This window comes from Erinaceus europaeus, chromosome 11 (assembly GCF_950295315.1).
Source record: "Erinaceus europaeus chromosome 11, mEriEur2.1, whole genome shotgun sequence".
Classification (NCBI taxonomy): Eukaryota; Metazoa; Chordata; class Mammalia; order Eulipotyphla; family Erinaceidae; genus Erinaceus; species Erinaceus europaeus.
The window spans coordinates 2,171,683-2,191,682 of record NC_080172.1 but is presented as its reverse complement, the minus strand read 5'-3'; the positions used below and the strand labels follow the sequence as shown (position 1 = coordinate 2,191,682).

At 43.5% G+C, this 20,000-nt stretch overlaps 1 protein-coding gene across 6 annotated transcripts in view; it reads right to left on the bottom strand.

Moving 5' to 3' along the window:
• Positions 1-380: 380 nt before the first annotated feature.
• The window catches only part of POLK (DNA polymerase kappa), a 358,361-nt gene continuing 338,741 nt past the window's right edge, over positions 381-20,000 (bottom strand). For 3 of the 6 annotated variants that reach the window (XM_060201047.1, XM_060201046.1, XM_060201048.1), the window contains 6 exons: positions 18,825-18,857; positions 16,767-16,863; positions 14,174-14,345; positions 11,390-12,331; positions 10,114-10,156; positions 9,541-9,741 (listed from right to left, as the gene is read on the bottom strand). In XM_060201047.1, coding sequence (XP_060057030.1) covers positions 9,657-9,741; positions 10,114-10,156; positions 11,390-12,331; positions 14,174-14,345; positions 16,767-16,863; positions 18,825-18,857 — 1,372 coding nt within the window. In that variant the 3' untranslated portion in view covers positions 9,541-9,656. Of the gene's footprint in view, positions 901-9,540; positions 9,742-10,113; positions 10,157-11,389; positions 12,332-14,173; positions 14,346-16,766; positions 16,864-18,824; positions 18,858-20,000 lie in introns of those variants that run through there. The other 3 variants (XM_060201050.1, XM_060201049.1, XM_060201051.1) reach the window with 3 other exon arrangements.

Sequence of the window (20,000 nt, the reverse complement as noted above, 5' to 3'; positions counted from 1 at the left end):
GGTATCTGAAAGCATTAAGATATAAAGCAGAACAAATTGTTTAATAAACAGGAAACTAAAGGAAAGAGTAGAGCAGATGAGATTTGGGGTCTCCATGTTGGAAGAAGCTAGGAGGCCTATTTTAGGTCTGCTTCAAAGGGCCTATGACTTTAGTAATTTTTACCTGAGCCTGACAGCTAACATGCAGGTGGACTAGGAGTCTTGTCTGGGAAGATGGTGTCAGAGTTGGAAATAGGACTAGAAAGCTGAATCAGGGAAGAGCATAGCTCCCAAAAATGTTTACTCTTAATTTGAAAAAAAAAAATTTGGCATTATCTTTATTTTTTATATTTATTTATTTAAAAAAGGAAACATTAACAAAACCATAGGATAGGAGGGGTACAACTCCGCACAATTCCCACCACCAGAACTCCATATCCCATCCCCTCCCCTGATAGCTTTCCTATTCTTTAACCCTCTGGGAGTATGGACCCAGGGTCACTGTGGGATGCAGAAGGTGGAAGGTCTGGCTTCTGTAATTGCTTCCCCGCTGAACATGGGCATTGACAGGTGGATCCATACTCCCAGCCTGTCTCTCTCTTGCCCTAGTGGGGCAGGGATCTGCAAAAGCAGGGCTCCAGGACACATTGGTGGGGTTGTCTGCCCAGGGAAGTCTGGTTGGCATCATGCTGACATCTGGAACCGGCATTATCTTTATTTAATGGATAGAGACAGCCAGAAACTGAGAGGGAAGGGGGTGATAGGGACAGAGACAGACACCTGCAACACCTCTTCACCACTCACAAAGCTTTCCTCCGCAGGTGGGGAGTGGGGGCTAAAACCCTGGTCCTTGCACACTGTGACTGGTCAGCTTTTCCAGAGTGTAAAGAATCCTCTCTTGAAAGTGGCCCCTAGGCAGAACTGAAAGATGAAAAGTTGTTTATGTTAGAGGCAGTAACTCTAGAATAGTTATAAGTATAGTTGCTTTTTGAGTTTGAGTTTTTTAGAATAGTTTAAATATAGTTGTTTTTTGCCCTCCTGCCCAGTGAGGTGGAAAATTCCTTGCCCTTTTCCCCTCACAGAACCTAAACAGTGAAGGCCATCAATTATTTTGACAGACCCTGCAGTGGACAGGCCTCCTCATGACCTCTGCATAGGAATACTGTTACCAGATCTTCTTCTAGCGTTTGCCCTTCTTCTGTAGCCAGTTAACAGCGTCAGGTTGAGCCTGATGTCAAGTTTCGAGACCTCCTTTGAATCTGGAGAGGTGGCAGTCGTTGACTATGTGGGTCATAGTCTGTCTGTAGCCGCAGGGGCAGTTCGGGTCATCTCTGGCTCCCCAGCTATGGAACATAGCGGTGCACCGGCCATGGCCTGTTCGATAGCGATTGAGGAGGGCCCAGTCATAACGTGCTAGGTCAAAGCCGGGTTGACGCTCGCAGGGGTCTGTGATGAGGTGTTTGTTCTTGACCTCAGCTGACTGCCAGCTCTGTTTCCAAGAGTCTGGAACAGAGAAGTTCAGTGTAGGCGTAGGGGACCAGATTGGGTGACGAGATGTCAAGCGTTGGACAGGGTGGGCGAAGATCTCCGTGTATATTGGCAGGTCCGGTCGAGCGTAGACGTGGGAAATGAACTTAGATGATGCCGCATCCCGACGAATATCTGGCGGGGCGATGTTGCTAAGAACGGGCAGCCATGGAACCGGGGTGGAACAGATGGTACCAGAAATGATCCTCATGGAGGAATATAATTTGGAATCGACCAAGTGGACATGGGGGCTACGGAACCATCCTGGCGCACAGTATTCTGCAGTGGAATAGCATAATGCCAGAGAGGATGATCGTAGTGTGGAAGCGCTCGCGCCCCATGAGGAGCTGGCCAGTCTTGCAATGATGTTATTCCTCGCGCCCACCTTTGCTGCAGTTTTTATGAGATGTTTGTGAAATGACAGAGTGCGATCGAGAGTAACGCCAAGATAGACTGGCTGGGCTTCATGCCGGATTCTCGTATCGCCAAGCTGCACATTAAGCTCACGCGAGGCTGAGGCATGGTGTAGATGGAAAACAGATGATACCGTTTTTGCAGTGCTAGGGATTAGTCGCCATTTTTTACAGTAATCAGATATCAGAGACATGTCTTTCGTGAGTGTTTCCTCGAGGATGTCGAACTTGGATGCCTGAGTTGCACAGCAGATGTCATCGGCGTAGATGAACTTCCTTGAAGAAGTTTCTGGAAGGTCGTTGATGTAAATGTTAAATAGCGTAGGAGCCAGAACAGAGCCCTGGGGGAGGCCACTTGAGACAAGTCTCCATCTGCTAGACTTGTCACCCAGATGCACCCGGAATCTTCTGTTTTGGAGAAGAAACGATACAGTGTTGGCCACCCATGGAGGCAGGCATCTTAACCAGATAGTTAAAACAGATGGCCTGATAAATTGCAGACAGATGGCCAGGTGGTCCCAACAGAGAGCAAAAGAATGTGGTGACCCCCACTTTGGCCGGGACCTATTGGTCTGGTGTGATGTTTAGAACTAGCCCATGCTTCGCTCTGGATGGATCAGGCTTTTGCTAAGTTTAAAATGATTGGATATAGGCTGATAAGGTGATGTGTTCCCCCTTCCTGAGTGTAGTCTGAATTCCTATAAATTGTGTGGTTTGAGCCTTGTTCAGGGTCGAGCTTGGTAGACTAACATCAGTCACCACTCGGCCCGGATTGCAATTTTGCTTCCCTGCAGTGGATGGTGGTTTGATTTCGCTCTTTAACAGTTTATAGTAGGAGAGGGCATGAGGAGCTTCTATTCTCTTTAAAGATCTTATTTTTTATTTTTATTTACTTTTTCTTTTATATAGTTATTTATTTATTATTGAATAGAGACCGTGAGAAATTGAGAGGGGAAGGGAGGTAGAGAGGAAGAGAGACAGAGACACCTGCAGCCCTGCTTCACCACTCATGAAGTTTTTTCCCTGAAGGTGGGGGCCAGGGGCTTGAACCTGGGTCCGTGTGTACTATAATGTGAGCCACCGCTTGGCTCCTGCATGGGGATTTTCAGGAAGTATATTTTAGACAGACAGTGCAACTAAGTGTGGCATCTGATGGCTGTGCAACTATAAAAATGACTGGCCTAGAATGTCAAGGCAATATCTGGGCTGAGTCACGAACATTATAGGAGTTTCATTATTAATAATGTCAAGGGAGGGGGTGGGTGGTAGCGCAGCGGGTTAAGCGCACATGGTGTGGTGAGGGGCACAAGGACCGGCTTAAGGATCCCGGTTCCAGCCCCAGCTCTTCACCTGCAGGGAGGGGTCTCTTCACAAGCGGTGAAGCAGGTCTGCAGGTGTCTGTCTTTCTCTCCCCCTCTCTTTCCCTCCTCTCTCGATTTCTTTCTATCCTATCCAATAATGACAGCAATAATAACAATAATAGCAACAACAATAAACAACAAGGGCAACAAAAGGGAAAAAAATAGCCTCCAGGAGCAGTGGATTTGTAGTGTAGGCACCGAGCCCCAGGAGCACCAGGAGCTAGGTTACATTAGGGCTAGGTCCTGGGTTCAAGGGAGGGAGCTTCAGGAACAGTGAAGCAGTGCTACAGGTATCTCTCTTTATCCCTCTCTATTTCTTCTTCCCTCTCAGTTCCTCTCTGTCCTACCAAACAAAAGAAAAACTGCTGGAGCAGTGGATCAGTCTTGGGAGCATGGAACCCCACTGAGGCCCCTGGCAGCAACTAAAGAAAGAAGACAAGACCCAGCTGTGAACTGACTCCTAGCATGCTTGAAACGTGTCATGGTATGGACAACAGAGAAATCCTCTCAGGTTGAAAGTCAATTCTCCTCTTCTCCAACTCCGCAGAGTTTGGAGAGCTGAGTGCCTTTGAGATAATTTCTGTTTTGTTTCTAGCTTAAGGGTGACATTACGAAAACACTGCGTATGGTTGACCTGCAGAAGTTAACCAAGGTAGTTAGTAGTGAGTTGAGCCGCCAGCTGGAGGTCTGAGTGGAGGCAGCGGCTAGGGGAATGACCGGAAACAAAGCACATGTTCTCAAAAGGCCCTGTCGGAGTAGGAAGGCTTATGAACAGAGAGTGAGCTGATAAATACAGAGGTGAACATGAGGGAGAAGGACAGCTGAAAAGATACTGACAAGACACTTAAAGCGCGGCCGGAGAGGCCTCTCATCACGTGCACACAGCTAGCTGGCTGTGCGCCTTAGCGCGGGCGGCATCTGGGTTTCAGTTTGGCACTGGAGGAAGCTCTCAGGTCTCCTGCCCCTGCCTGACTCGCTCCATCCTTTATTTGAATGAAAAATAAAAGCAGCCCTGAGTGGTGACATTGCACATGTAGATGGCCCTCAGATCCCCACTAACAAAACCAGGGTGATAAAAATAATTCCCACTGATCACTAGTTCCTGCTTGCCTTTCGTTTCTAATCTTATTACAGAAATGTCTGAATCCACTGCTCCTAGAGGTCATTTGTTTCCTTTTAAAAAACATTTATTTCGGGGGCCACGTGGTGGCGCACCTGGTTAAGTGCACACACTACAGTGCACAAGGACCTGTGTTCAAGCCCCTGGTCCCTACCTGCAGGGGGAAAGCTTCACAAGTGGTGGGCAGGGTTGCAGGTGTCTCTCTCTCTCTCTCTCTCTCTCCATCTCTATCTCCCTTTCTCCTCAATTTTTCTCTGTCTCTATCCAATAATAAATAAAGTTAAACAAAAACATTTATTTTAAAGACAGAGAGGAACTGAGAGAGGAGAGGCAGACAGGGAGAAAGGAGAGACACCTATAGACCAGCTTCATGAAACTTCCACACCACTCATGAAACTTCCCCCCTTCAGCTAGGGAGCGAGGGGGCTTGAACCCAGGTCTCTGTACATGGTGCTGTGTGCACTCAACTGGGTTCACCACTTCCAACCCCCCCTACAAGGTCTATTTCTAAGAAGTACTTACGGTGTCACATACTGATATCGGTAACCTCATCTGAGCTTCCCTAATCATTTTAGAGGTATGAAACTTCACTGCAAAGCGTTGTCTATACTAATGTACCTTTATCTGATACACTTGACATTTTTGTAAATGCAAAGTCAAGAGTTAACTCTGAAGGTTGAGGTTGTCCAAGCCCAGCACATGCCAATAGCCTGTCGTCAGGAGAACTTGTCCTTGACTGGCTTTGAGGAGATAAGAAGAGAACTTGGGAAATGCTGCCTGACAGAGTGTTTTGGTAAACTAAGCCCTGGGCCATACCACATTTGTTCCAAGAGATAACGGATGCTAGCATGACGTGAATGCCCTTTTTCGTGTGCTTGAGGCCTTGAGTCAAGAAGGACTGTTTTGATCACAGGAGAACTGGAGCCTTAGTAACTAAGGTCAGCCCCATGCACAGTCTTTGAACTTGACCGATGCCGGTTAAAACCTTGGAGCCCAAGGGCTGTGTAAGTGTTTATGGTTGGACACTTTGCACAGATTAAATGTGGTCTTTGCAGGCCTTGCTCATTCGCCGTTCCTTGCTGGGTTTTCTATTTTCTCTCAAAGTGACACTGTGTCATAACACTGCACAGGCTTCAAGCGTGCATCACTCAAAGTTCCACGTGTGTGTATCCTACAGGAAGTTCACTGCTGAAGGTCTACTTCTACTTCGTCTTCACTTGTCCAATCACTTCCTGGTAACCACCATTTGTGCTTACAGTTTCAAGAGATCCCTCCCTCCCCTGCCAAAAATTGCCTGACTTTATTGGGGATCACGGCACTGCAGTATAGCTGTTGAGACCTGTGCTACTCAATATTTACATGGGGTCTACTTTTTGCTTCTCATGGGTTTACTATAATTTCTACAAAATCTACTGAAGTGATTTCTATCTATAATGTGTTGGGGTTTTTGTTTGTTTGTTCTTGTTTTTTTTTTCCTCCAGGGTTATTGCTGGGCTCGGTGCCTACACCATGAATCCACCGCTCCTGGAGGCCATTTTCCCCCTTTTGTTGCCCTTGTTGTTGTAGCCTCGCTGTGATTATTATTGTTGCCATTGTTGATGTCGTTCATTGTTGGGTAGGACAGAGAGAGATGGAGAGAGGAGGGGAAGACAGAGAGGGGGAGAGAAAGATAGACACCTGCAGACTGCTTCACCACCTGTGAAGCGACTCCCCTGCAGGTGGGGAGCCGGGGGCTCGAACCAGGATCCTTACGCGGGTCCCTGCGCTTTGTGCCACATGTGCTTAACCCACTGCGCCACCGCCTGACCCCGTTCTTGTTATTTTATACGGCCTGGGATTGAACCCAGTACTTAGGACAAGCCAGGCATGAGCTCTGCTGCTGATTTACCTCCCAGACCCTGGATTTTATGTGATTTTATTTTTATGTGAAGGACAGTTTAAGTCTTTGTCCAAATTTTTATCTACTCTCTGTGTTCATTTGAGAGACTGTTTTTTGTTTGTCTTTTTTTTTTTGCCAGTTATCCGTGTTGCAAAAAAGTTCTCCCCAGAAGCTCACTATCGTCTACCTCTCTTGGGTAAGATTCTAAGTATTTACTATTCCATATTGTCTAAAAATTCTCTGAAGCAAGATTATAAGAAAAAGAAAATGAATTGGGAGATATTAAGTAAAATAAACACAAAATAATGTGGTTAGAAATCTGAGCATGAAAACTCTGGGCAAAAAGATGAGAGGAAAAAAAAGTAATTTCCAAGCACTTCTATTAATGAAAAGATCAACTGATATTTAATTTTTATTTTCAACTATTACATATTATTCATCTGAATGAAAATATTTAATGTTGAAAACACATTAAAAATAAGCTTGGAGCAAGATAGGAAAATATGATTCTATCAACTTTTCAACACATTAAGTATTTTATTGGATTTAATTCTGTATGGAATTCATTAAATATAGCACGTTCTATGATGTCATACTTTCCATAACATAGGGTAACATTAGGAATGAGACTGACATGCTAGTAAAAATTACACCTAGTTCTGACCAATCTACTAGTTTAAAGTCAAGTTACCACATTAGTCAGAGGCTATGCAAGATATTACTTCACACTACTGAAATCATAGTTCCTTACAGATTTAGGTGGTGAGCCATGAAAGGCGGACAGTAGAAAGGGGCTATACGACAGAACCGAGCACTCAGTTCATTAAACAGTAGGAGGGGGGCTATATGACAGAACCGGGCACTCAGTTCATTAAACAGTAGGAGGGGGGCTATATGACAGAACCGGGCACTCAGTTCATTAAACAGTAGGAGGGGGGCTATATGACAGAACCGGGCACTCAGTCATTAAACAGTAGGAGGGGGGCTATATGACAGAACTGAGCACTCAGTTCATTAAACAGTAGGAGGGGGCTATATGACAGAACCGAGCACTCAGTTCATTAAACAGTAGGAGGGGCTATACGACAGAACCAGGCACTCAGTTCATTAAACAGTAGGAGGGGGGCTATATGACAGAACCGGGCACTCAGTTCATTAAACAGTAGGAGGGGCTATATGACAGAACCGGGCACTCAGTTCATTAAACAGTAGGAGGGGGCTATATGACAGAACCGAGCACTCAGCTCATTAAACAGTAGGAGGGGGGCTATACGACAGAACCGAGCACTCAGTTCATTAAACAGTAGGAGGGGGGCTATACGACAGAACCGAGCACTCAGTTCATTAAACAGTAGGTCGGGGGCTATACGACAGAACCGAGCACTCAGTTCATTAAACAGTAGGAGGGGGGCTATACGACAGAACTGAGCACTCAGTTCATTAAACAGTAGGAGGGGGGCTATACGACAGAACCGGGCACTCAGTTCATTAAACAGTAGGAGGGGGGCTATACGACAGAACCGGGCACTCAGTTCATTGAACAGTAGGAGGGGGGCTATACGACAGAACCGGGCACTCAGTTCATTAAACAGTAGGAGGGGGGCTATACGACAGAACCGGGCACTCAGTTCATTAAACAGTAGGAGGGGGGCTATACGACAGAACCGGGCACTCAGTTCATTAAACAGTAGGAGGGGGGCTATATGACAGAACCGGGCACTCAGTTCATTAAACAGTAGGAGGGGCTATATGACAGAACCGGGCACTCAGTTCATTAAACAGTAGGAGGGGGGCTATACGACAGAACCGGGCACTCAGTTCATTAAACAGTAGGAGGGGGGCTATATGACAGAACCGGGCACTCAGTTCATTAAACAGTAGGAGGGGGCTATACGACAGAACCAGGCACTCAGTTCATTGAACAGTAGGAGGGGGGCTATACGACAGAACCGAGCACTCAGTTCATTAAACAGTAGTAAAGAGTGGTTTCCATCTCCAATAATTGCTTTGATACAAAAACGCATTGGTAGCAACAAGATATCTGTCATTAAGATGTCTTAAAATAAGTATCAATAAAGTATACTATAAAGGTGGCAGGTTTGCATATATATTAATCCTTTTAATCATACAGTTTTCTCTCAGGACATAATAATGAATATACATCTTATTCCTTTTAAGAAGTGAAACAGTACCTCTCAAAGTCCTAGATAAAAAAAAAACCCTGAATCTTAACTATTTTTAAAGTGAATCAAGTGATTATTCACAAAATGAAAACACCTGAAATAGTCACGTGAACAGTTATATTTTAAGAAAAGCCTTCTTTCAACACAGAAAAGAATACTGTGGAATTGCTTCCCAGAGATGACAGAGCCACCCGTGCTATTCTGAGACCAAGAGTGAGGGAAAGAGAGTCAGCAGCAAAGCCTGCTTCAGCGCAGTAGGGCTGGGCTTGAACCTGGCTCGTACACAGGGCAGAGCAGTGCACTACCCAATGGAGCTATTCACCCGGTGCTATTTTTAAGTTAATATTCTAAATAGAACCTATGATAAATTTCGATGACAAATTCTCAGGAAATAGCGAGTATAAATACACCAGGGGGCAGAAGACATGAGGGTCAAGTGTAGCAGTCAACTGCCAGTGATGATTAAGTGCTGAAAGATTCCCAAGCTAAAAAAAGGCTTGTGCGAACCCCGAAAAGGCCCCGTGAATGTGTTTTTAGATTCAATATGACACAGAACGAACAAGTCACATTCTTATCTCATTACTATTTCTCATTTTTAAAAAATAATTTCTAACAAGACTAATTTCAAATTGAGGTACAGCTGAAGAGAAGTTCTCTTGAGAAGGCCGGGCCAGGCTGCACCCAGTTAAGTGCACATAGTACTAAGTGCAAGGATCCCGGTTCAAGCCCCGGCTGTCACCTGCAGGGAGGATGCTTTATAAGCGGCGAAGCAGGTCTGCAGGTGTCTCTTTCTCTCTCCCTATCTCCCTCTCCTCTTTCAATTTCTCTCTGTCCTACCCAATAAAATGGGTATTGTATTTGTGTATTTGCAGTGTTATTGTATTATTGTATATGCAGTATATTTGTGGTGCTGGCTCCAAACCCCAGCAGTAATGCTGGAGAGAGAGAGGGAGAGAGAGAGAGAAAGAGAGAGAAAAAGAGAGAGAGAGAGAGAGAGATGTCCTCTTGATTCTCAAAAGATATCAGTACTAGTGTACATTCCAACTTCATGTCAGGGAAGTATCATTTGAGGAAGAACTGCTGTGCCAGACTTTTACTAACAAGATCTGTATATTTTCACTGAGAAACAAACAATTCATTCATTATAAAATGAAGTTTCAGTTAAAAAAAGCATCATAAAATGTGTGGCAATGTTCATTTAAAAAATACATCAAGGGTGTTTCTTGGATGGTTTTCTTGCATTTTCTTTGATGCTGAATTCTTTGCCATTAGTCCTGGCCTGGAAGAAAAATGCACAGTTGAAAAATGCAGGAAGAGATTTAAAAAAATTTTTTTTTGCAAATAATTGAATTATTTAATTTTTTTTCTTATTTCATGGACCAGGGAAGTAGTGCAGGGTTGCATGACTCAGTCCCCAGCACTGCATGTAACTGAGCATGTAATTTTCTGACTCAGCCCCCAGCACTGCGTGTAACTGAGCATGTTACTTTCTCAACCCTCCTCATGTAAAGTCCCCTTTACCTCTTATAAAATAAATCAGAGAACATAAAAGATTTACTTTATATAAAAGCATATGTTAATGTCGCCTAGAAAGTACACCTTGAATTTGAGTGTTCTGATGAGCTTTTAGTAAATTTCAAATTAACCATACCTTTTTGTTTTTGTGACAGTCTTGTGTGTTCTGTCTGAATTACCTTTAGAGGGAAGAAAAGAAAGCCAGATTTTTCCATAATGAATCATATAAAATAATTAAAAGAGGGTATAAAAACTTAAAGTTAACTGATTAAACATAATAGGAAGTTTCTTTAGTGCTATCCAGTTTATATCGATACACACTATAAACCAACTTTACAGCATAATGTCTGTGGTCTATAAGTATTAGGATTTACTTCTGAAATTGGACTAGAGTCCAAGCTACCAATAAAAGTGAATGTCTAGGGAAAGAGAGAGACAGACTGGGAGTATGGATCGACCAGTCAACGCCCATGTTCAGCGGGGAAGCAATGACAGAAGCCAGACCTTCCACCTTCTGCATCCCACAATGCCCCTGGGTCCATGCTCCCAGAGAGATAGAGAGTGGGAAAGCTATCAGGGGAGGGGATGGGATATGGAGATCGGGTTATGGGAATTGTGCGGAGTTGTACCCCTCTTATTCTATGGTTTTGTTAATAAATAAATTAATTAAAAAGTGAATGTCTAAGCGATTATCACTGATCCACCAGGCTGCCTTGGCAAACGTTTCCTCCTAGAATGTCTCCGTTGATTAGATTAGTTCGCCGGGTTCCCTGGCTCTGCCATTCATTCTGCATGAAATCAGGTCCGTGTCAAGCTTCCCCATTTAAAAAAGAATGGCGTCTGCTCACTTTAACCTAAGGGAAGGTTGCCAGAATTTTCTTTCTCTTTTTTTGTTTTTTGCCTCCAGGGTTACTTAGCGCTGGGTTCAGTTCCTGCACTACGAACCCACTGCTCCTGTGGCCATTTTTTCCTTTATTGTTGGATAGGGCAGACAGAAATGGAGAGAGGAGGGGAAGACGGAGGGGGAGAGAAAGACAGACACCTGCAGACCTGCTTCACCGCCTGGGAAGCGACCCCCCTGCAGGTGGGGAGCCTTTGTGTGGGCCCTTACGCTTCGTACTATGTGCACTTGACCAGATGCGCCGCTGCCTGGCCTGGTCACCAGCATGTTCTTCAATGGCTTCTCTGTGTGACAGAATTTGCTTCAGATTTTAGTGACCGTTTCTACTTCACTAAAACTTGCCTAGAAAAGTTCTTTCTAAAGACTGGAAACTCAGGCCAGCAAGGCGACTCCGCTGGGAATGAACCTGCTTTCCACACACACAGCCCAAGTCTGGCCTGGTGGGATCTTGCCCTCACTCTGTCCGTCTGCAAATGTCACCCCAGAGCGGTGAGCAGTCACACAAACTCACCAGTACGTTTGGTGCCGTCTTTGGGTTGCTTAGCCAGGCTAACTTCCTCTTTTCTGAGTTCCTGGATGAAGCCTTTATTTAAGCAAACATCCACATGCCCATTGAACAGGGTAAGGTCTGACGATGTTTGCTCTAGATTACAAACGGGACACACGAGTGCTTGCTTTGTTATTTCGTTTAAGTGAGGCTGAAGGGGTTGTTGCTCACTCAGTGGCCCAACACCTTGGCTTCCCAGTGAAATAGTACAAGCAGAAAGCGGGTGATGGTGCTCAGTGTTAAGTGATTTTCTTGCGAGATCAGAACACTCCTCTGTGTTCCGTTCATTATTTAAATTGTGCAAACCTGTTTCAGATGGGTGGCTTGTAATTTCTACCAAATCGTCACAATCTACTGAATTGATTTCTGTATTTTCCCGACTGGCTTCGTGATTGTGGTTCTCACAGAGTGAAAAAGAACGCTGTTCTCTGTTGCCGACTTCCACACAGGAAGTGTGTGAATATGAGAACATTCTGGAATTTTCACTGGTGGAGGGTCCATCAAGACATGCGTCTATGTGTTTATTAAAGGCTCCCAGACTGATGTGTCCCTGCTTCTTAAAGCAAACAGGACAGGTGAAGATCTGACGGTCATCTGAATCCTCAGGTGTTTCTGAATTCTCCCGCATTCTCTTCTTCAGAACTTGGCATGGATGTGATATCGGTAGGCTTTGTTTATCTGATGTGTCACATTTAAATGTGTCTTCATGTGTCCATTTTCTTTCTGATCGTTTTTTATCAAAGAAACTTTTCTTCTGAGACGTTTCCAGGGGCTTCAGAAGCCGATCTTTGTCAGTTTTCTCCGGCACAGAGCCTGTGTTTGGGTCTCCAGCCTGTAGGAAGCCTATGATGCTCCTTTGGTGGTGTTTCTTGTCATCTTCACTGGAGAAACCAGACAGCCGCACACCTGAACCAATTGCAAATTCAAAAGACAGTTCACTCATAATGCAAAAAAAAAGACTTCCATGCCTGAGGCTCCAAAGGTCCCCAGTTTATCCATAAACCAGAGCAGAGCAGTGTCCCAGTAAAAAACTAATAAAATTAATGATAGTAAGTAAAGTTGGGTAGCACTAAATACTAAGTGCTTACTGCAGTTGGCAGGATTCTGTAGGCCTTTCAATTATATCTGACACGTGGTATCATTTAAGACCAAGCAACTAATTGAAGTTAAGTACAAGAATCTTTAGCTCTCCTCTCTCTCTCTCTCTGTCTCTCTCTCTCTCTCTCTCTTGTTTTCCTTTCTCTAGAAAGAGGGAGAAAGAAGAAGAGGGAGAAAAAAGAAGAGAGATCACCACCACCACAACACTCCATCGCTCATGAAGCTTCCTCCCGCAGATGGTCCCATTTGGTGGCCCAGGGCTTCACCCCAAGTCCTTGTGCATAGCCACATGTGCGCCCTCCTGGGTGAGCCCCTGCCAGGCCTCCTCTTAGACCTTTTTCTTATTTTTCTAATAGCCACCAGGAGCTTGGTGCCAGCACTACAAACCCACCATTCCCGGCTGCCATTTTTTACTTTTTAATTTTTTTTAAATCTTTCTGATTTTCATTAGATAGGACAGAAAGAAATTAAAAGGGGACGGTGAAACAGGAGAGACAGAGAGATAGAGAGGGAGAGACAGAGAGACGCCTGCAGACCTGCCCCACCACTCATTCTTCTTCTAGCGTTTGCCCTTCTTCCGTAGCCAGTCAACAGCGTCAGGCTGAGCCTGATGTCAAGTTTCGAGACCTCCTTTGAATCTGGAGAGGTGGCAGTTGTTGACTATGTGGGTCACAGTCTGTCTGGAGCCGCAGGGGCACTCATGAGGCAGACAGACACCTTTCAGGTGGGGAAAGGGACCTGAGTCCCTTTGCTCTCGTGCTCTCCACTGGGTGCACCACCTCTCAGCACCCCCGCCGCCCCCGCCCACAGCTCATTTCTGTCACAGGCTGAATAACAGCCCGTCATAAGGTCACATCCCAGTTTTCATGCACCCACTGCTCAAGGACAGTTCCCGCCAAATTTCAACACCTTTGGCAACATCTGCTCTTTAGTTCTTTGAATGAATTGGAATCGGTCCAACGTTTGCTTCCTTTCAATTTCAGACGGAGAAGAGAAGGAACGCCACCGCAGAAGCACCCTACCACCTGTGGCACAATGCCCGGTGCCATCCACGCTACTCCCATGTAGAGGCCTCGAACCCGGGCCCTCACATATGGTGAGGCCATGTGAGTTATATTTCATAGCACCATAGTCCCTTATAGTACTAAAGTCCAAAAACCTTGGAAAATTGAAAGCAACAAATAGTAGTGATGATGTGAGGCTATTTATCATCTTAGTGTGTATATTTTTGTTTGGGGGCAGAAAATATATTTGATTATTAGGTACTGCTTCAGGTCCTACGGGCATGTGAGTTGGTATACTGAATATGTACTAAATTGGCTTTATAAAATCTGAAAAATAAAGCTTTTTAAATATACCGAGATATTTAGTAGTTAGTACAGAACAATTTTAATGGATTCTTAGTGAAGTTAGACTAGTAGTCATGGCTTCACATATGCAAAGTTCTAAGGACTAACAGGGCAAGTGGTAGCAGCATAGACACAAACCTGAGACAGTTAAGAAGTAAAGTAGAAGTAAGAATATTTCTAAAGTTAAGTCCGTGCTAGGCGAGTGTGCTACCCCTGGGCTGTTTCCCATCCCAAGTTAAGTCCTTGGAAAAGTCCGACATATTTAAGGGACGATCAAGCAAACCAACAAACGAAGTCATACCCATAAGTCTTAGCCTCAAGGGGTGTGGGAAAGCAGCATCAATTTCGGTTCTTAGCAATTCTCTGGCAACAGCAAATATTGCTTCCGCAGTAGAAACAACAGACGAGACGGTAGACGCACGAGTTTTGACCTCGAAGTTCACGTTCTTCAACTTAACGGTCACAGTTCTGCCCTACAACAAACAGTATTTCATTCTATCGTTTCCTCTCCTTTCATTTCATTTCATTTCATTTGCCACCAGGGTTATCGCTGGGGTTCAGTGCGTGCGGCACTAAGCATCCACTGCTCCCATTGACCATCCCCCCCCTTTTTTTTTCTATTTTTATTTGACAGAACAGAGAGAAATTGAGAGGGCAGGGGAGATAGCGAGGGAGAGAGAAAGACAGACACCTGCAGATCTGCTTGGCAGCTTGTGAAGTGTCCCCCCTGAAGGTGGAGCTGGGGCTTGAGCCTAGCCTAGGTCTTTACACACGGTGAGATGTGCATTTAATTGGGTACACTACCACCTGGCCCCAGAGTATTTATTACCTGTGGTGTTTTAACATGTAGGAAAAAAAAAAAAAAGGTTGCCTTACAGGTAAGAAAAATCAGAAAGGTCAGGTTTGTAAACATGCTTGTACCCTTTATAAGGACAGATTTAACTAAGAGTTTTCTTTATACTGAACCTTAGAGGTTCAGTGCCTAAAGTGGAAGGGAAGACGTCTTTCTAAGAGAGGAGGCCATTGGCTTAAAAGGCCTTGTGGAGGGGCCCGGAGGCGGCTCACCCACACAGCAAACACAGCACCGTGTGGAAGGGGCCCGGAGGTGATGCGGAGCACAGGAGGAGGGAAGCTTTATGAGCAGTGGATCTGTGCTGCACTGCCCTACTTCTCTCTCCGTCACTCTGGGTCTCTCACCCTCTATTTAAAATAAAAGAAAAATGGCCTCTAGAAGCAGAGGAACTGTGCAGGCAACAAAAACCTCAAAAGAATCCTACTATAAAAAAAAATAGTGTGTGGCTAGCCCACTCTATGTCAACAATGTAATATAAAGACTTTCACAATAGTTTAGTGGGGATAGAGTTTTAGTTTGGGATAACAGAAATCTCTAGAGATTGAAACGGTAGTGGTTACACAATTGTGGTGATTACACAATCTGACTGTACTGAATTCTACTGAAATACAAACATAAAATGGTTAAAATAGTCAACAATTTGTTCTGCGTTATATCTTAACTTTTTCAGCCAGCAGGTTCCAGATGCTACCATGATGGTAGCCCGACTTCTTTGGGCAGACAACCCCAGCATGTGTCCTGGAGCCCTGCTTCCCCAGATCCCTGCTAGGGAAAGAGAGAGACAGGCTGGGAGTATGGATCCACCTGCCAGCACCCATGTTCAGTGGGGAAGCAGTTACAGAAGCCAGACCTTCCACCTTCTGCATCCCACAATGACCCTGGGTCCATGCTCCCAGAGGGATAGAGAATAGGAAAGCTATCAGGGGAGGGGGTGGGATACAGAGTTCTGGGGGTGGGAACTGTGTGGAGTTGTACCCCTCTTATCCTATGGCTTTGTCAGTGTTTCCATTCTATAAATTTAAAAAAATGTTAAAAACTAGTCAATTTGGTATGAGTATGTTCCTGGAGGTGGTAAGAATGAATGACTGGCTCACTTTCAAAGGACAGGTAACAGGGTTTGTACTACGTACACCAGGGCTGTAGTATGGTCTGTCTCTCCCATAAACAAAAGAAAAGGCTATAAAAAATAACTTTGCTGTAGATAATCAAGATATGATAAAGAAGGATTATTAGGAGAAAGATCATCAGATAATTCATTTTGTAATATGCTTTTTTTTTTCTTAAATCATCTTTATTTTTTGGATAGACAGCCAGAAATCGAGAAGGAAAGGGTTGATAGAGAGGGAGAGAGACAGAGACACCTGCATCCCTGCTTCACCATTCACAAAGCTTTCCTCCTGCAGGTGGGGACCAGGGGCTCGAACCCTGGGCCCCTGAACACTGTAACATGTGCGCCCAGCAAGGTGCGCCACCACCCGGCCCTGTAATATGCTTTCAATACTTTGTATTACACTTTGTACTAAGCTCCCTCTTTGGATCGACAGTGTTGGGGAACACTAAATATAGATCATTATGAGTGAAGATTACAAAACACAATGTTCAAAGCTTTCCAGGTTTTGTTCTTAAAAATGTTCAACAAGCCAGATTAAAGCCTGGGAATAAAACACTTGTTCTAGAAGGGCACTGCCTACCTAAGGAAAACACTAACGGCATTTATAAAATATAAATCCAGTTGTAGGGAAATCCTTTGCTCTCTTGTGCCAATGATATGGAACTCACTCAAATGTCCTCTCGAGGCAACACCTTCTCCTCTAGGGTTACACTGGAGCCCTCTGCCCTCCGCCCTCCACATAAGTCTCTTCTTCATAGAATGGCTTCATCATGGGCTTCCATCCGGGCTAGAAGTGGATTCTATGTGTTGGACGGGGGAATACTCTTCTCTGGCAATTCCAAACTTACATTCAAGTTCTTGCTGTCAGGTTGCATTTTATTACTTAAAAAAGATTGTTTTAAATAAGAACGTCACATCAAGATCAAGTACCTTAAGTCCTTCTTTCTGCATGTCTTCAGCAAGCTCAGTGCAAAGTTCTTGGCACAACCTGTACTGTTCTTCTGCTTTATTTATCTCACTGAATGTTCTAGAAAATCAAGAATAGAGGTGGGGATAGATAGCATAATGGTTATGCAAATAGGCTCTTATGCCTGAGGCTCCAAAGTTCCAGGTTCAATCCCCTGCACCACCATAAACCAGAGCTGAGCAGTGCTCTAAATGACTTAGGATCATGTTTTCAACAGTACAGAGTCTTCAGATAAACTAACATATAATTAAGTAAAAATACCTATGGGGGTCTGGGTGGTAGCACAGCGTGTTAAGCAAGCGCAGGTAGTGCAAAGCGCACGGACTGTCACAAGGATCCGGGTTCCAGCCCCGGGCTCCCCACCTGCAGGGCAGTGGCTTCACAAGTGGTGAAGTAGGTCTGCAGGTGTCTATCTTTCTCTCTCCTTCTCTATATTCCCCTTCTCTCTGTCCTATCCAACAACAGCAGCAATGACAACAACAAGGGCAACAAAAATGGGGGAAAAAATGGCCTCCAGGAGCAGTGGATTCGTATTGCAAGCACTGAGCCCCAGCAATAACCCTGGAGGCAAAGAAAAACAAATCTAAGATGTACTAAAATAACGGCAGATCATTTAGGCCTTTAAACTAATTAGCAAGGCACATACATTCTTTCTAAAACATTTTTAAAAGGGGATTCAGGTCACCCGCGGATAGTATTGATGCCCCCAGGACTGACAATACAACAGGGTGAGTGTCTGCAGAGACACTGCTACTCAAGGCCATTTTAGAGAAGTGCAGATAAGAACATCACCAGACATCCATGAGTTCTCTGCAGGAGAAACAGCTTCTGATCAATGTGAAGGGCTGGTTCATGGCACCTCAGCACAAGTGTTTAACAGGCAAGTGGGTATTGGATCAAAATAATGTTTATTATAAACAAAACTATAATAAATGTGAAAAATTCGAATTACATCTTTGTTCATTTTTTTCCTACTGGTTTGTATTTTTCCCTATTGGTTAACTAGTATTTGTTAATGTGTTTGTATAGTACATGTTACTTTGATTACACTGATCATAAAAGCCACAATGGAGGGGAACTATCATTAAATAGTACAATGCCACCTCACTTTTGGATGGCTTTTCTCTTCGTTTGCTTTTATAAAAATCAAAGCCTCAAATCATAATTTAAAAATCAAAGTTATTTATTGATTATGTTCTTCTGTGGATGTTACACAGTTCTTTTTTTTATTTTTTTTATTTTTTTTATTTTTTGTTACACAGTTCTTTTGGTCACAAAACATATAAATGCAAAGTAAATATAACATTCTACCAGGAAAGTGGTTATTTAATATCTTAAAGGAAATTTGAAGCTTTGATGAAATAATCAAAGGACTTTCCAAATATTTTTTCCCTATATCAGAAAGGTTCCATCAGGATTTCATTTGACATAAGAATAAGATGATAAAAAAAACCCCACTGACCTAGTTCATCTTTAAACTTTCACTGGAACAGGGCAGGGGCACAGCCGGTAGAGTACACCCATCACCAAGCACAAGGACCTGCAGTGGTGAAGCAGGTCTGCAGGTGTCTCTCTGTCTCTCCCTCTCTCTATCTCCCTGTCCTCTCTCAATTTCTCTCTGTCCTATCTAGTAAATAAACTTTTTTACCAGCACCTTACTATTTGATGTCTATGCTCATTCATTAATATTTGAAGGGTTTCATAAAGAATTTCCATTGTCATGTCTTAAAAACTAGCCAAATAAATACTGAGTACAATGTTCCCTGTAGACAAGAATATAAAACATAAAGTATTTGGTTTTCATTGAACATTTTAAAAAATAGCAGTTAATTTTTCTCCTACTGAGAGCACAGCAAATGAAGATAATGGCATATGTTGTACTGGGACATTTACTGCAGGAGTCGGACTGGCTGAGACTGCTGTTTGGTTTACCTAAGGATTTCTTAAATTTCAGTGATAATTTTAATAAAAATTCAGAAGTTAAACATAGTACAAATTATGAACAATTAATTTAAAGTTACCTCTCCACACTCATGCTTCTTCTCTCTCCATCCCTTGAAATGAAAAAGAAAACATTTTTTATTTGGTTTCTCAAAGAATATTGAATTTCTTTTTGTCATCTAAGGATTTAACATAATCAATACCCTCTAGAGACCTCAGCAATGTTTTCATTATAATTTATACATTATAAAAGACTAAGCTATTTCAACCCCCAAAATAAAATTAGATTGCATGTAAATAATTGCTAATGTGATTACATGCTTAATGGATCAAGTCTATCTCTACTAAAGAACACAGATTTGAAAATATAGGTTGATATTATAAATAGCTTCTATTAAAATCTGAATATCAAAAGCCAATAAAAGATGGTAGCATGACTTGCACTTATAAAATATAACTAAAGTTTGAATAATTTAATATCAATTATCTGATTTTTGGCCTAGTACGTTAACTTGGTTTTTCTATGGCTTACTTATTATTCATCAACGCCACTCTGCAGAATTCTGTCAGAATTAGGTACACAAGAACAAGATGAAGACTTGAAACCTGAACCACCTAGACTGGTTGAGTGCTGACTGCTCCGACAGGAATAGTTGAAACAAACAAACAAAAAAACCCCCAGAACTTTAAGGACACGTAGATCTTCGCTGTGTCTATATCCTGTTCTCGGTAGTAAACAGAACAGTCCAAGTGCCTACCTACCCTTGAGAGGAGGCAGAGAAACAAGTCCAGAAGTAAGGCTGCACTACATTAGAAGGGGAGGTTAGAAGTGCTGGCTTTTAAGGGAATGGGAAGGACAGGCAGGGTGGCTGTTTTATACTATTGTAAATTATCTACGAATTTCACTGCAAAGCATCGCCCACATCTCGTAATATGGGTCTGATATGTGCTATGTTATATCCAAAACTCTTTTTTTTCCCTCACTTTTTTTTTATTGGGGAATTAATGTTTTACATAAGTAAGTACACTAGTTTGTACATGCATAACATTCCCCAGTTTCCCATATAACAATACAACCCCCACTAGGTCTTAATGCTTTTAAACATGGTAGGAATAAAAAGAGATTTTTTTTTAATTAAAGCAGAAAGTTTTAGGGGGCTGGACAGTGGAGGACTCCGCTAAGCACACACATCACCACGCACAAGGCCCCTGGTTTGAGCCTCCGCTCCCTACCTGGAGCAGGGACACCTCACGAG